The 15,109-nt window shown below is 36.2% G+C and overlaps 1 protein-coding gene across 1 annotated transcript; it reads left to right on the top strand.

The window, feature by feature from the left end:
• Positions 1-11,411: 11,411 nt before the first annotated feature.
• Positions 11,412-14,360, top strand: LOC107764736 (cytochrome P450 89A2-like). The gene is made up of 2 exons (XM_075234440.1): positions 11,412-13,083; positions 13,596-14,360. Exon 1 carries the CDS (start codon positions 11,525-11,527, stop codon positions 13,076-13,078), a length of 1,554 nt encoding a protein of 517 aa, XP_075090541.1. The 5' UTR covers positions 11,412-11,524; the 3' UTR covers positions 13,079-13,083; positions 13,596-14,360.
• The last annotated feature ends 749 nt before the right edge of the window (positions 14,361-15,109 follow it).

Here is a 15,109-nt window from a genome sequence, read left to right as displayed (position 1 = left end):
TTCCTAAGATAAAAACACTACGATCAAAAAGGTTTTCTCTTAAGAGATAGATGTAAAAGAATATATCTTTCAATATAATCCTATATATTAAAGACAATAAAATTCGTTATGCGAAAATCGATATTGAAAGAAGAATCCCATTGTCAAGTGCTCAATAAAACTATGTAAGGACCTTCGCAGATGGTAAATCATTAACTTTTAAGCTGAGATTGGATATCTTTGTCGAGCAGCTCATGCTTTTTTATGCGTAATATGAATGTCAACCAAATAGTTCAATCAATATGCATCTACACCAGGCAATTCTCCAGTAAACAAAGAAACACGCGAGACTCACAATCTCATGCTTTATACTAAATAGTGTGGAGGTTCGAATCCTACATAATACTAAAAATGCTCATTGAATATCAAGGTTTTAATATACCGATTCGATTTGAGCTCTTAAATTGAAAGAAATTCGGCATCGTAAATTGAAATCTTTGTGACCTTCTCTATATAATGGATGGGGAGTCCACTTTAAAATCGCATGCCCTGTACCCACCCACCCTGAGTATATGCTTCAACGAGAGTGACAAAAGGGTAGATTAGAAACCAATGATAAAATACCCGCACATAACTCAACAGATAAAGTACATTACATAGTCCAGGGATTAGCGACTTGCCTATTCAGTGACTTAGGTACTGGACTCTCCCAAAATGAGGATGACTATCGGGTTAATTTAATATAATAGACACATGTTAGCTGAATTGTCATAATAGTTTGACATGCGTTCAAAAGATCAACGGTATGAAATGTGTATTGTCTATTACCACAGATGGATTTCCACAACACAAGGTTGAAAGCAAAAATGAGTGAAAGATTAGAAAGATCAGGATACACAAAGGATTAAGTAATTGACAAAAACATATGAGAAATAATATACAATTGTTATAAAATAAAGATTATAAAGTAAAGATAAGTATAGAGAGAAATTGATATATTATTCAACTTTCAAACTTATATTCATAATGAACTGAAAACTCCTTTATTTATAGAAGAAAGGAAGCAGTTGCGAGACTTTTTAGCTGCAAGGCTTTTCTTTAGCTGCTTGTAAGTTGTCTGCATGAGCTGCTTGCAGCCTGCCTATTTCATAAGAAGTTGTTGCAAATCATTTCATTGAGTTACTTGCAACTTGCCTGCATCAGCTACTTGTAGATAAACTTCAACAGAGTACTAAATGGAGGAAGATTATCTATAGCGGAGTAATAAATGGTCATTCATAATATAATATTTTCATAACACTCCCCCTTGAATGTTCACTAAAAGATAATGTGCCTCGTTAAAATCTTACTAGGAAAAATCCAGTGGAAAAAATCCTAGTAAAGGAAAAAGAGTACACATATTTAGTAATACGCATTTTTAAATGCCTCATTAAAAACCTTACAAGAAAAACCCTATGGGGAAAAGCTTAGTAAGGAAAAAAGAGTACAACGCGTATTTTACTCCCCCTGATGAAAATCTTGTTTCAAATATTTGAGTATCTGCATTCCAATTTTGTATACCATCTTCTCAAAAGTTGATGTTAGTAAAGATTTAGTGAACAAATCTGCTTGATTGTCGCTTGAACGGATTTGTTGCACATCGATGTCACTATTTTTCTGAAGATTATGTGTGTAGAATAATTTTGGTGAAATGTGCTTCGTTATATCTCCTTTTACAAATCCTCCCTTTAATTGAGTTACGCATGCAGCATTGTCTTCGTATAAAATTGTAGATCTTTTATCACATTCCAAACCACATTTTGTTTGAATAAAATGAATCATTGATCTCAACCATATGCATTCACTACTTGCTTCATGAATAGCTATTATCTCTGCATGATTTGAAGAATTAACAATAATTAATTGCTTTGTGGAGCGCCATGATATGACAGTACCTCCACATGTAAACACGTACCGGTTTGAGATCGAGCTTTATGGGGATCAGATAAACAACCTGCATCTGCATAACCAACAAGATCTGCACTACCTTTGTTAGCATAAAGCAAACCCATATCAAGAGTTCCCTTTAAATATCACAAAATATGCTTAATTCCATTCAAATGTCTCCGTGTAGGAGAAGAGTTATATCTTGCTAGTAAATTAACAGAAAATTCTATGTCAGGCCTTGTAGCATTAGCAAGATATATAAGTGCACTAATTGCACTGAGATAGGGTATTGCAGGACCAAGGAGTTCCTCATCCTCTTCTGGAGGTCGGAACGGGTCCTTATTCACTTCAAGTGATCGAACAACCATTGGTGTACTCAATAGATGTGCTTTGTCCCTGTAAAAGCGTTTTAAGACCCTTTCTGTATAGACAGATTGATGCATAAATATCTCATTTTCTAAATGTTCAATTTGTTGTCCAAGACAAAGTTTTGTCTTTCGAAGATCTTTCATCTCAAATTTTTTCTTAAGATATTCAATTTCCTTTTGGAGCTCTTCTGAAGTTCTAACAAGATCTATGTCATCAACATAAACAACAAGTATAACAAACTCTGATGTCATTTTTTTTTATAAAAATACATGGACAAATAACATCATTTATGTTACCCTCTTTCAACAAATATTCACTAAGGCGATTATACCACATGCGCCCAGATTGCTTTAAACCGTACAAAAATCTTTGTAATCTGATTGAATACATTTCCTGAGATTTTGAATTTGCTTCAGGCATTTTAAATCCTTCAGGGATTTTCATGTAAATCTCATTATCAAGTGACCCGTATAGATAAGCTATAACCATATCCATCATATGTATTTCAATAATTTCATATAAGGCTAAACTGATGAGATATCGAAATGTTATGGCATCCATAACGGGTGAATATGTTTCTTCATAATCGACTTCAGGTCGTTGTGAGAATCCTTGTGCGACAAGGCGAGCCTTGTATTTTTCAACTTTATTTTTGTCATTCCTTTTTTGCATAAAAACCCATTTATGACTAACTGATTTTATACCAACGGGTGTTTGGACTACTGGTCCAAAGACCTCTCTTTTAGCAAGTGCGTTCAATTCTGATTGAATTGCCCCTTGCCATTTTGGCCAATCAGATCTTTGTCGACATTCTTCGACAAATCGGGGCTCAAAATCCTCACTATCTTGCATAATGTTAAGTGCAACATTATAAGTAAAAATATTATCCACCACTATTTCAGATCAATTTAAATTAATTCCATCACCAATAGAACTTATTAAAAGTTCCTCGCTCACTTGAGTCTCGGGTTCAGTGATTTCTTTAAGAATCTCAGAACTAATCAGATCTTGGGTCTCTTCAGGAGATCCCTTTATAGTATCGTTTTGATCATTTATCGATTTTCTTTTTCGAGGATTTCGATCCTTAGAACCCAAAGGCCTACCACGCTTCAGGCGTGCTTTAGGTTCACTAGTTCTCATGCTAGTAGATGGTCCTGCTGGGACATCAATTCGTATAGGCACATTCTCTGCAGGGATATATGACTTAGTTATTCTTTTCAAATCAGTAAACGCGTCTGGCATTTGATTTGCTATATTTTGTAAATGGATGATCTTCTGGACCTCCTGATTACATATAGGGGTACGTGGATCAAAATGATATAATGATGAATCTTTTCACACAATTTCTCTTTTGATTTACTTTTTCTCTCCCCCCTAATTATGGGAAATTTATTTCATCAAACTGACAATCTGCAAATCGAGCAGGAAATAAATCTCCCATCAATGGTTCAAGATAGCGAATAATAGAGGGTGATTCAAACCTAACATAAATTCCTAACCTTCTACGCGGGCCCATCTTACTGCGATGTGGTGGTACTTTAGCATATATACAACACATCCAAAAATTCGTAGATGGGCAATATTTGGTTCATGACCAAAAATTAATTGTGACAGAGAATATTTATTATAATGTGTCAATCTAAGACGGATAAGCGATGTTGCATGCAAGATAGCATGGCCCCAAACAGTAGTGGGCAATTTTGTTTTCATAAGTATTGATCTTGCTATCAATTGCAGGCGTTTAATAAATGACTCTGCAAGGTCATTTTGAGTATGAACATAAGCTACAGAATGTTCAACTTTTATCCCAACTGATAGACAGTAATCATCAAAAGCTTGAGATGAGAATTATCCAGCATTACCAAGGCGAATAGCCTTTATAGAATAATCTAGGAATTGTGCCCTTAATCGAATTATTTGGGCTAATAGCTTTGCAAACGCCGGGTTGCGAGATGATAGTAGGCACACATAAGACCATCTTGAAGATGCATCTTTTAGGACCATAAAATATCTAAACAACCCACTTGGTGGGTGAATAGGTCCACATATATCCCCATGTATACGTTCTAAAATGGCAGGGGATTTAATGCCAACCTTCATTGGTGATGGTCTAGTGATCATTTTGCCTTGATAACAAGCATCACAAGAAAATTTATTATTTGTAAGAATCTTCAGGTTCTTTAATGGATGCCTAATCGAATTTGCTCGAGATGGCAGAGTCTCGTGTTGATAACGTGTTATAAAATAAAGACTGTAAAGTAAAGACAAGTATAGAGAGAAATTGATATATTTTTTAACTTTTAAACTTATATTCATAATGAACTGAAAACTCCTTTATTTATAAAAGAAAGGAAGCAGCTGCAAGGTTTTTCTTTAGCTACTTGTAAGATGTCTGTATGAGCTGCTTGCAACCTGCCTGTTTAATAAGAAGTTGTTGCAAATCATTTCATTAAGTTGCTTGCAACCTGCATGCATCAGCTGCTTGTAGATAAATTTCAACAGAGTACTAAATGGATAATCTTCTTCAGAAAGATTATCTATAGCGGAATAATAAATGGACATCCATAATATAATATTTTCATAACAACAATGCAATAGACTATAATTCCAACAAAAGCATTCTGAATCCCATAATTCACAAGGAGAATATGTTTGTATCCATCCTTTCAAAAGGATAAGCACATAAACATCTTCTCTTCCCAAAATCACCAATCGTGCTCCAACCTGTACCCCAAAAAACAAAAAAGAAATAGACGAATCAAATACTTTACTAAATTTAAGAAATTTCAATTCAACGCACTTGTGATTCAGGAAATATAAAAACTAAAAATGCCAAGGTATATAGAAAGAAAACACCAGGCAAAACAAATACTATCACCTAATAACTGTACAGGCAATTGACTGCGCATAAATTGAGCAGAGGCAATGTGAAAGTTGGGAGAAAAAGAGTTGTCTTAAAATTATTTAGTTCTACTTTTCTTATAGATATCGTTGATCATATTTAGGAAGCTTTTATAAAAGATTTAAAATCAAGCTCTAGATAAAAAATAAAGAAAATATGTATGAAACAAAAATTTGGAATAATTTCATGTTTTATTGTCATAAACGATAAAGTGCATAACTATATTGATTTATGCCATTACTACTCATAGGATTAAGAATAGTGTTGGGCCCGTGTTTACAACGGGCCTACAACCACTAGTGTATGCATATGTTGTACTATTATTACAGGCTGAATCACAATCTATTCAGGAAATATCCCCTTGAAGCAAGCAAAACGTCAACGCTATCGGGCCCGTGCATGGCCGAACATCTATTAACTTCTATTTGTTAGTGGTTTAGCCCAAAAAATATAGTTCAAAAAAGAAAAATCGCAAAAACCGCGTGTTGTTATGAAAATAATTAGATTGTGGATGTCCATTTATTACTCCATTATAGATAATCTTCCTGGAGAAGATTATTCATTTAGTACTCTGTTGAAGTTTATCTACAAGCAACTGATGCAGGCAGGTTGCAAACAGCTCAATGAAATGATTTGCAGCAGCTTCTTATTAAACATGCAGGTTGCAAGCAGCTCATGCAGATAGCTCATAAGCAGCTAAAGAAAAGCCTTGCAGCTGCTTCCTGAAAAGCCTCGCAACTGCTTCCTTTCTTCTATAAATAGAGGAGTTTTCAGTTCATTATGTACATAAGTTTGAAGTTTGAATAATATATCATTTTCTCTCTATACTTGTCTTTACTTTACAATTTTTATTTTATAACACGTTATCAGCACGAGACTCTATCATCTCGAACAAATACTTTGAAAGTATCACAGGTACGAACTTTCTTTTTCTAAATAATGTCAAATCTTTCTAAACTTAAATTTGTAACCCTGGATATATCGGGCAAAAGTTACATGTCTTGGGTGCTTGATGCCGAAATTTATCTTGATGCGATGGGTCTGGTAGACACCATCAAGGACAAAAATCAGGCATCAAACCAAGACCGTGCCAAAGCAATGATATTTCTACGCCATCACCTTGATGAGGGCCTGAAAATGGAATATCTTACTGTTAAAGATCCAGCCATACTGTGGGATAATTTGAAAGATAGATATGACCACCTAAAGATGGTCGTTCTTCCACAGGCACATTATGATTAGACTCATCTAAGGCTACAAGTGAGTATAATTCTTCTATGTTCATAATTATTTTCCAATTGAAACTATGTAATGATAATATTACTGATCATGATATGTTGGAGAAAACTTTCACCATTTTTCATGCCTCGAATATGGTCATGCAGCAGCAATATCGAGAAATGTGATTCAAAAAGTATTCTGAACTTATCTCACATCTTCTTGTAGCCGAGCAACATAATGGGCTATTAATTAAAAACCATGAAAGCCGACCTACTGGTTCTTGTCCATTCCCTGAAGTGAATGAGACGAACTTCCACCAAGCTAAGCGTGGAAGAGGACGTGGCCCCAGTCGTGGTCATGGCCGTAGTCGGGGAAGAAACTCTAATCATGGTAATAATAATGCACCAAAGATCCCTTCTCACCACCAGCAGTGGAAAGGGAAGGAACAAAATCATGAAGCGGTGCAAGAAGCAAAGCCAGAAAATGCATGTTATAGATGTGGAGGAAAAGGGCACTGGTCACGTACATATCGTACGCCAAAGCACCTGGTTGAGCTGTATCAAGCTTCCATGAAGAAGACAGAGAAAAATGCTAAAGCAAATTTTATTTCTGAAGATAATTTAGACTTCATACATTTGGATGTAGCTGATTACTTTGCACTCCCAGAAGGAGAAACAAGTCATGTGATCAGTAATGAATCTGTAGAGATGTAAATATTTTAATTTTTGTTGTTTGTAGTAGATAGTATGGTTATGTAATAGTTGTAAATAAATAAAAGTTATTCTTTGATAATAATATTTACTATCATATTCATTTTGTTTATGTTATTTTGAAGAATATGGATAATCCTCAAATTATGTTTGGATCAAAGACCAATCATGAAGATATTTGTGTAATTGATAGTGGAACAACTCATGCCATATTCAAAGATCAGAAATACTTTTCTTATTTGCATAAGGAAAAACAAATATTTCTACAATTTCTGGTAATATAAGTTTGATTGAAGGCTTCGGAAGAGCTATTGTATTTCTGTCTAAGGGAACAAAACTTATTTTAGACAATGCATTATTCTCCTCCAAATTCCGAAAAAACTTGTTGAGTTTTATGGATATCCGCCGAAATAGGTATCATGTTGAGATGATAGATGAAATGAATATGGAATATCTTTGTATTACAAAGAATGTTTCTGGCCAGAAGTGCATTGTAGAAAAGATACCAACTTCATCTTCTAGCTTATACTATTCAAAGATTAATACAGTTGAAGCACACTCTATCGTAAATAGGAAGTTTACTGATTCAAATACATTTGTGCTTTGGCATGGTCGTTTGGGCCATCCTGGATCAATAATGATGAGGCGAATTACTGAAAATTTGAGTGGGCATCCATTAAAGAACCTGTAGATTCTTACAAATGATGAATTTTCTTGTGATGCTTGTTATCAAGGCAAAATTATCACTAAACCATCACCAATGAAGGTTGGCATTGAATCCCCTGCCTTTTTAGAACGTATACATGAGGATATATGTGGACCTACTCACCCACTAAGTGGGTTGTTTAGATATTTTATGGTCCTAATAGATGCATCCTCAAGATGGTCTCATGTGTGCCTACTATCATCTCGCAACCTGGCGTTTGCAAAGCTATTAGCCCAAATAATTCGATTAAGGGCACAATTCCCAGATTATCCTATAAAAGCTATTCGCTCTGATAATGCTGGAGAATTCTCATCTCAAGCTTTTGATGATTATTGTCTATCAGTTGGGATAAAAGTTGAACATCCTGTAGCTTATGTTCATACTCAAAATAGCCTTGCAGAGTCATTTATTAAACGCCTGCAATTGATAGCAAGAACACTACTTATGAAAACAAAATTGCCCACTACTGTTTGGGGCCATGCTATTTTGCATGCAACATCACTTATCCGTCTCAGGCCAACACATTATAATAAATATTCTCCGTCACAATTAAATTTTGGTCACGAACCAAATATTGTCCATCTATGAATTTTTAGATGTGCTGTATATGTGCCAGTAGCACCACCACAACGCAGTAAGATAGGCCCGCAGAGAAGGTTAGGAATATATATTGGGTTTGAATCACCCTCTATTATTCGTTATCTTGAACCATTGACGGAAGATTTATTTACTGCTCAATTTGTAGATTGTCGGTTTGATGAAATAAATTTTCCACAATTAGGGGGAGAGAAAAAAGAAATCAAAAGAGAAATTGTGTGAAAAGTTTCATCATTATCTCATTTTGATCCACGTACCCCTATATGTAATTAGGGGGTCCAGAAGATCATCCATTTACAAAATATAACATATCAAATGCCAGACGCGTTTACTGATTTGAAAAGGATAACTAAGTCACATATCCTTGCAGAGAATGTGCCTATACGAATTGATGTCCCAGCAGGACCATCTACTTGCATAAGAACTAGTAAACCTAAAGCACGCCTGAAGCGTGGTAGGCCTTTGGGTTCTAAGGATCGAAATCCTCGAAAAAGAAAATCGACAAATGATAAAAACGATACTATAAAGGGATCTCCTGAAGATACCCAAGATCTGATTAGTTTTGAGATTCCTGAAGAAATCAGTGAACCCGAGACTCAAGTGAGCGAGGAACTTTTAATAAGTTCTACTGCTGATGGAATTAATTTAAATCGATCTGAAATAGTGGTAGATAATATTTTTGCTTATAATGTTGCACTTAATATTATGCAAGATAGTGAGGATTGTGAACCCCAATCTGTTGAAGAATATCAACAAAGATCTGATTGGCCAAAATGGCAAGGAAAAATTCAATCAGAATTGAGCGCACTTGCTAAAAGAGAGGCCTTTGGACCAGTAGTCTAAACACTTGCTGGTATAAAATCAGTTGGTCATAAATGGGTTTTTGTGCGAAAAAGGAATGACCAAAATGAAGTTGAAAGATACAAGACTCGCCTTGTCGCACAAGGATTCTTACAACGACCTGGAGTCGATTATGAAGAAACATATTCACCCGTTATGGATGCCATAACATTTCGATATCTCATCGGTTTAGCCTTACATGAAAGGCTTGAAATACATATGATGGATGTGGTTACAACTTATTTGTACGGATCACTTGATAATGAGATTTACATGAAAATCTCTGAAGGATTTAAAATTCCTTAAGTATATTCGAAATCTCGGAAAATGTATTCAATCAGCTTACAAAGATCTTTGTACGGTTTAAAGCAATCTGGGCGCATGTGGTATAATCGTCTTAGTGAATATTTACTGAAAGAGGGTTACATAAATGATGTTATTTGTCCATGTATTTTTATAAAGAAAATGACATCAGAATTTGTTATACTTGCTATTTATGTTAATGACATAAATCTTGTTGTAACTCCAGAAGAGCTCCAAAAGGCAATTGAATATCTTAAGAAAGAATTTGAGATGAAAGATCTTGGAAAGACAAAACTTTGTCTTGGACTGCAAATTGAACATTTAGCAAACGGGATCTTTATGCATCAATCTGCCTATACAGAAAGGGTCTTAAAAGGCTTTTATATGGACAAAACGCACCCATTGAGTACACCAATGGTTGTTCGATCACTTGAAGTGAATAAGGACCCGTTCCGACCTCTAGAAAAGGATAAGGAACTCCTTGGTCCTGAAATACCCTATCAGTGCAATTGTTGTACTTATGTATCTTGCTAATGCTACAAGGCCTAACATAGTATTTTCTGTTAATTTACTAGCAAGATATAGCTCTTCTCCGACTCGGAGATATTTTAATGGGATTAAGCATATTTTGCAATATTTAAAGAGAACTCTTGATATGGGTTTGTTTTATGCTAACAAAGGTAGTGCAGATCTTGTTGGTTATGCAGATGCGTGTTATTTCTCTGGTCCCCATAAAGCTCGATCTCAAACGGGGTACGTGTTTACATGTGGAGGTACTGTCATATCATGGCGCTCCACAAAGCAGTCAAATGTTGTTACTTCTTCAAATCATGATGAGATAATAGTTGTTCATGAAGCAAGTAGGGAATGCGTATGGTTGAGATCAGTGATTCATTTTATTCAAGAAAAATGTGGTTTGGAATGTGATAAAAGATCCACAATTTTATACGAAGATAATGCTGCACGCATAGCCCAATTGAAGGGAGAATTTATAAAAGGAGATAGAACGAAGCACATTTCACCAAAATTATTCTACACACACGATCTTCAGAAAAATTATGACATTGATGTATAACAAATCCGTTCAAGTGATAATCCGACAGATTTATTCACTAAATCTTTGCCAACTTTAACTTTTGAGAAGATAGTATATAAGATTGGAATGCGGATACTCAAATATTTGAAACAAGGTTTTCATCAGGGGGAGTAAAATACAAGATGTACTCTTTTTTCCTTACTAAGGTTTTTTCCAAGAGGGTTTTCCTTATAAGGTTTTTAATGAGACAGCTAGAAATGCGTATTACTAAATATGTGTACTCTTTTTCCTTCACTAGAATTTTTTTCACTGGGTTTTTCCTAGTAAGGTTTTAATGAGGCACAATACCTTTTAATGAACATTCAAGGGGGAGTGTTATGAAAATAATTATATTGTGAATGTCCATTTATTACTCCGCTATAGATAATCTTCCTGAAGAAGATTATCTATTTAGTACTCTGTTGAAGTTTATCTACAAGCAGCTGATGCAGGCAGGTTGCAAGCAGCTCAATGAAATGATTTGTATCAGCTTCTTATTAAACATGTAGGTTGCAAGCAGCTCATGCAGACAACTTACAAGCTGCTACAGAAAAGCCTTGCAGCTGCTTCCTGAAAAGTCTCGCAACTGCTTACTTTCTTCTATAAATAAATAAATTTTCAGTTAATTATGTACATAAGTTTGAAGTTTGAATAATATATCAGTTTCTCTGTACTTGTCTTTTACTTTACGGTATTTATTTTATAACAAGTGTGACTATCGTTGCATATTTTCAGCCACTACATCTGCCATTAGATTATTCTTTCCGTCTTCTTTCTTGCTTTACACACACACACAAATAAAAACTTTTCTCTTCAATCTTCATCTAGTATTTTTTTAAATATAATATATAGAAAGAAGCACTGTTATTTCAGTTGAGTCATTTAACTAAAAAATAATGGAAACTTGGTATGTCATCGTCGTCACTCTCTGCATCTCTTTCTTCCTCAAATCCCTCTTTAATCTTATCTCCTCAAATTCCAAATCCAATCACAAAAACAAGAAACTCCCACCGGGACCCTACACTTTTCCGGTGATCGGAAGCTTATTATGGGCGAGAAGATCCTTCGCTGATTTGGAACCAATCCTTCGTAACCTCAAGGCTAAGTATGGTCCTCTAATCACCCTCAATATTGGGTCTCGTACCGCCATATTCGTATCCAGTCACTCCTTAGCTTACCAAGCTTTAGTCCAACAAGGCGCTGTTTTTTCCGACAGGCCAAGAGCTGTCCCCACCAGTGCAGTCGTCAGCAGTAACCAGCGTACCATCAACTCCGCCCCTTACGGCCCCGTTTGGCGTCTTCTCCGGCGAAATCTGACGTCTGAAATCCTCCACCCATCGCGCGTCAAGTCCTACTCCAAGGCCCGGTCGTGGGTGCTGGGTATCCTCCTTCAACAGCTCCTTCACGCCCAAGCCGATTATTCTGTTAGGTTAATTGATCATTTTCAGTATGCTATGTTTTGTCTACTTGTGTTGATGTGTTTCGGGGATAAGCTCGACGAGGCTCAAATCAAACAAATTGAAGGTGTTCAGCGCAGGTTGCTCCTGGGTTTCCGACGATTCAATATACTCAATTTCTTACCCAGAGTTGGGAAAATAATCTTTAGGAATCGCTGGAAGGAACTAATTGAACTACGTCAAGAGCAAGAGAAGATCTTCATTCCTTTGATTGAAGCTCGAAGTATTAGGGCCAAAGAACAAAAGCCTGAGGAAGAAGTGGTGGCTTATGTGGATACGCTGTTGAATTTGGAATTGCCAGAGGAAAACAGGAGCCTCAATTATGGGGAAATGGTTAGCCTCTGCAGTGAATTCCTAAACGCCGGAACTGATACGACGTCCACCGCCTTACAGTGGGTTATGGCCAACTTGGTCAAAAACCCTTCCATTCAGGGAAAACTATATCAAGAAATTGCTAGTGTAGTGGGAGAGAAACAGAGCAAGTTGACAGAAGAGGTGGTAAAGGAGGACGATCTGCATAAAATGCCATACTTGAGAGCAGTGATCTTAGAGGGTCTTAGGCGACACCCGCCTGGTCACTTTGTGCTGCCACATACGGTGACAGAGGAAGTAGAACTGAATGGCTATGTTGTCCCGAAGAATGCCACCATCAATTTCATGGTTGCAGACATGGGTTTGGACCCAAAGGTGTGGGAGGATCCCTTGGAATTCAAGCCAGAGAGGTTCTTAATGGAGGGATCAGATAAGGAAGGGTTCGATATAACAGGAAGTAGAGAGATCAAGATGATGCCATTTGGCGCTGGTAGGAGAATTTGCCCAGGCTATGCTTTGGCTATGCTTCATCTAGAGTACTTTGTGGCTAATTTGGTTTGGCATTTTCGATGGGAGGCTGTGGAGGGAGATGATGTTGATCTTTCAGAAAAGCTAGAATTCACCGTTGTGATGAAGAATCCACTTCGAGCTCGTATCTGCCTCAGAGTTAACTCTATTTGAATTTGGTAATTACTAGTTCTTTCTATTTGCATTGTTCCCTGTTGATGGACTTCCCCCATATAGTACTGGAAGTTAGAGGGAGAATGATTATTAATGCCTTGCTGCAATATTAGCTTAGTAGTTAGTAGTGAATATAATTGAAACTGGATATTTCTATCTTATGTGTTGTACATTTGGTTCATTGCAGTTGTTCCTCTCCGTCGTATTAGTTAAGATTTTGGTGCTTGTCCTGATGTTCATTTTCCTTGTCATAAATAGATCGTCCAATGAAGAGATCAGTATAACTAGAAATTTGTTTATGCTCTTTTTGGTTATTTGCCTGTGCTCTGGCAGGATGGAAAATTGTTTACATTCCCAAAGAAATTGTTGTTTTGGTCTTTGAAGGAATATATGAATTCCATGTCAGCTGAAGTTGCTCACATTTACTTTTCTGATAATGCTATTAGGCAAAACAGAAAAATAAAAGAGAAGTGGATAGAGAGAGATTATGACCTAACTATATTATTTTGTTGAAAAGTTGTAATTGAAGGATGTTAAGCAGCATCCTGTGAGGTTATTAGGAGTACAAAAAATGGAGAGATGGCTACTTGCGTGCATAGATGGCGTATGGAGATCATTAATCAAGGATACAGATTACTGCTAAACTTGCTGCAACACCTCTTGATGAGGATGTGGAAACTGCTTCGGCTCAGCCTTTAGATCAACGCTTTCGTTGTCAAGCAGCTTGGCATAACTATAGGTGTACTACTACTACTACTGTTAGAGTTTTGATCAGTACTCTCTGCCGGTGGAATATAAAATGAAACGTGCGGTAATGGTCACTTGCTCCTGATTCAGTGTGAAGTCTACTACAGTTAATGAGAAGGAGGTTGCAGTAGTACTATCTGGATTATAAGGAACCAGCTTGTGCTTTGGCTGATGATCATGATGATGTTGGTGATGATTAAGATGATGATAGTTGATGGACGGTCCAGCTGATTGACGACGAATCCCTTGGAGGGGTAATTAGGAACCCTGTTGAACCCATATTGCATCGCCGATGAAGGATAAAGACTTCACCGGCTTTCCTTTGATGAACCCTCAGACCTTGCGGCTTGACTCCATTTCTCCTCTATCTTTCACAAGAATGTACAGTAAATGTTCTTAAATTACAGATTGATAGATGTTTGATTGAGTTCTGCTTTGAGTAGAGCGATGGGAGAGATCTTTATATAGTAATCCATAGTAGAAATGAGTACTCAGCTTGCATGAGCATGCAATGGGAGGTACTATTCCTGTTAGCTATATCCTGTCTTCGCTCATTATACGCCTGGAATCTTTCTTCTGCTCTAACATGTTTCTTTTAAGACTACCAATAGTAGCTAAACCAAAAAGTTCTATAAATATCTAGAAGCATAAATAATTAAATACATGATTCGCTTTTCCAAGTTATGTTAGGCTGTAATAGGCTCCTGATCTTTGTGAAAGAAAACTATTTGGATTTCAGTGCATCTTGCATAAATTTATGGAGTCTAGGTATATGCGATGTTTATAATGCTGTGCGTGATTCTAATCTAGTTTCTGCATCATTTTAACTGGGCAGCCGATGTTTAATTCCCTGAGCTTGCTTAGCTAGAAAATCACATAAGAATCAAATTTACTTTTTCATTTTAGTTGCATGTAACGGATAAGAACAGTGTCTTTGTCAACAATTTCCAGCGTGCACTGGGAGCACATTTTCCATCTAAGTTCAAAATTTAAACTTTGTTATGAATAAAAGCAATTTAGTAAAACATGAACAAGAACAAGTTATGAAATAAAAGCAATTTAGTAAAACATGAACAAGAAATAGAGATAGAGAGAAGGAAGAGTATTTCTTCTTTAATTGTGTGTATTTTCCTATCTATTACAAGGCTTTTATATAGGCATAAAAAGTGAAGAAAAATATGTCATTGAATATGTCATTAAGCATAAAAATATGTCATTGAATATGTCATTAAGCATTTGAGAAGATCATGGAGGAAGAGTAGACATCCACCATAATTTGATTTT

The sequence above is a fragment of the Nicotiana tabacum genome, chromosome 17, assembly GCF_000715075.1.
Source record: "Nicotiana tabacum cultivar K326 chromosome 17, ASM71507v2, whole genome shotgun sequence".
Lineage (NCBI taxonomy): Eukaryota > Viridiplantae > Streptophyta > Magnoliopsida > Solanales > Solanaceae > Nicotiana > Nicotiana tabacum.
Note: the sequence above shows the minus strand (reverse complement) of the source record. Positions and strands in the feature narration are given on the sequence as shown.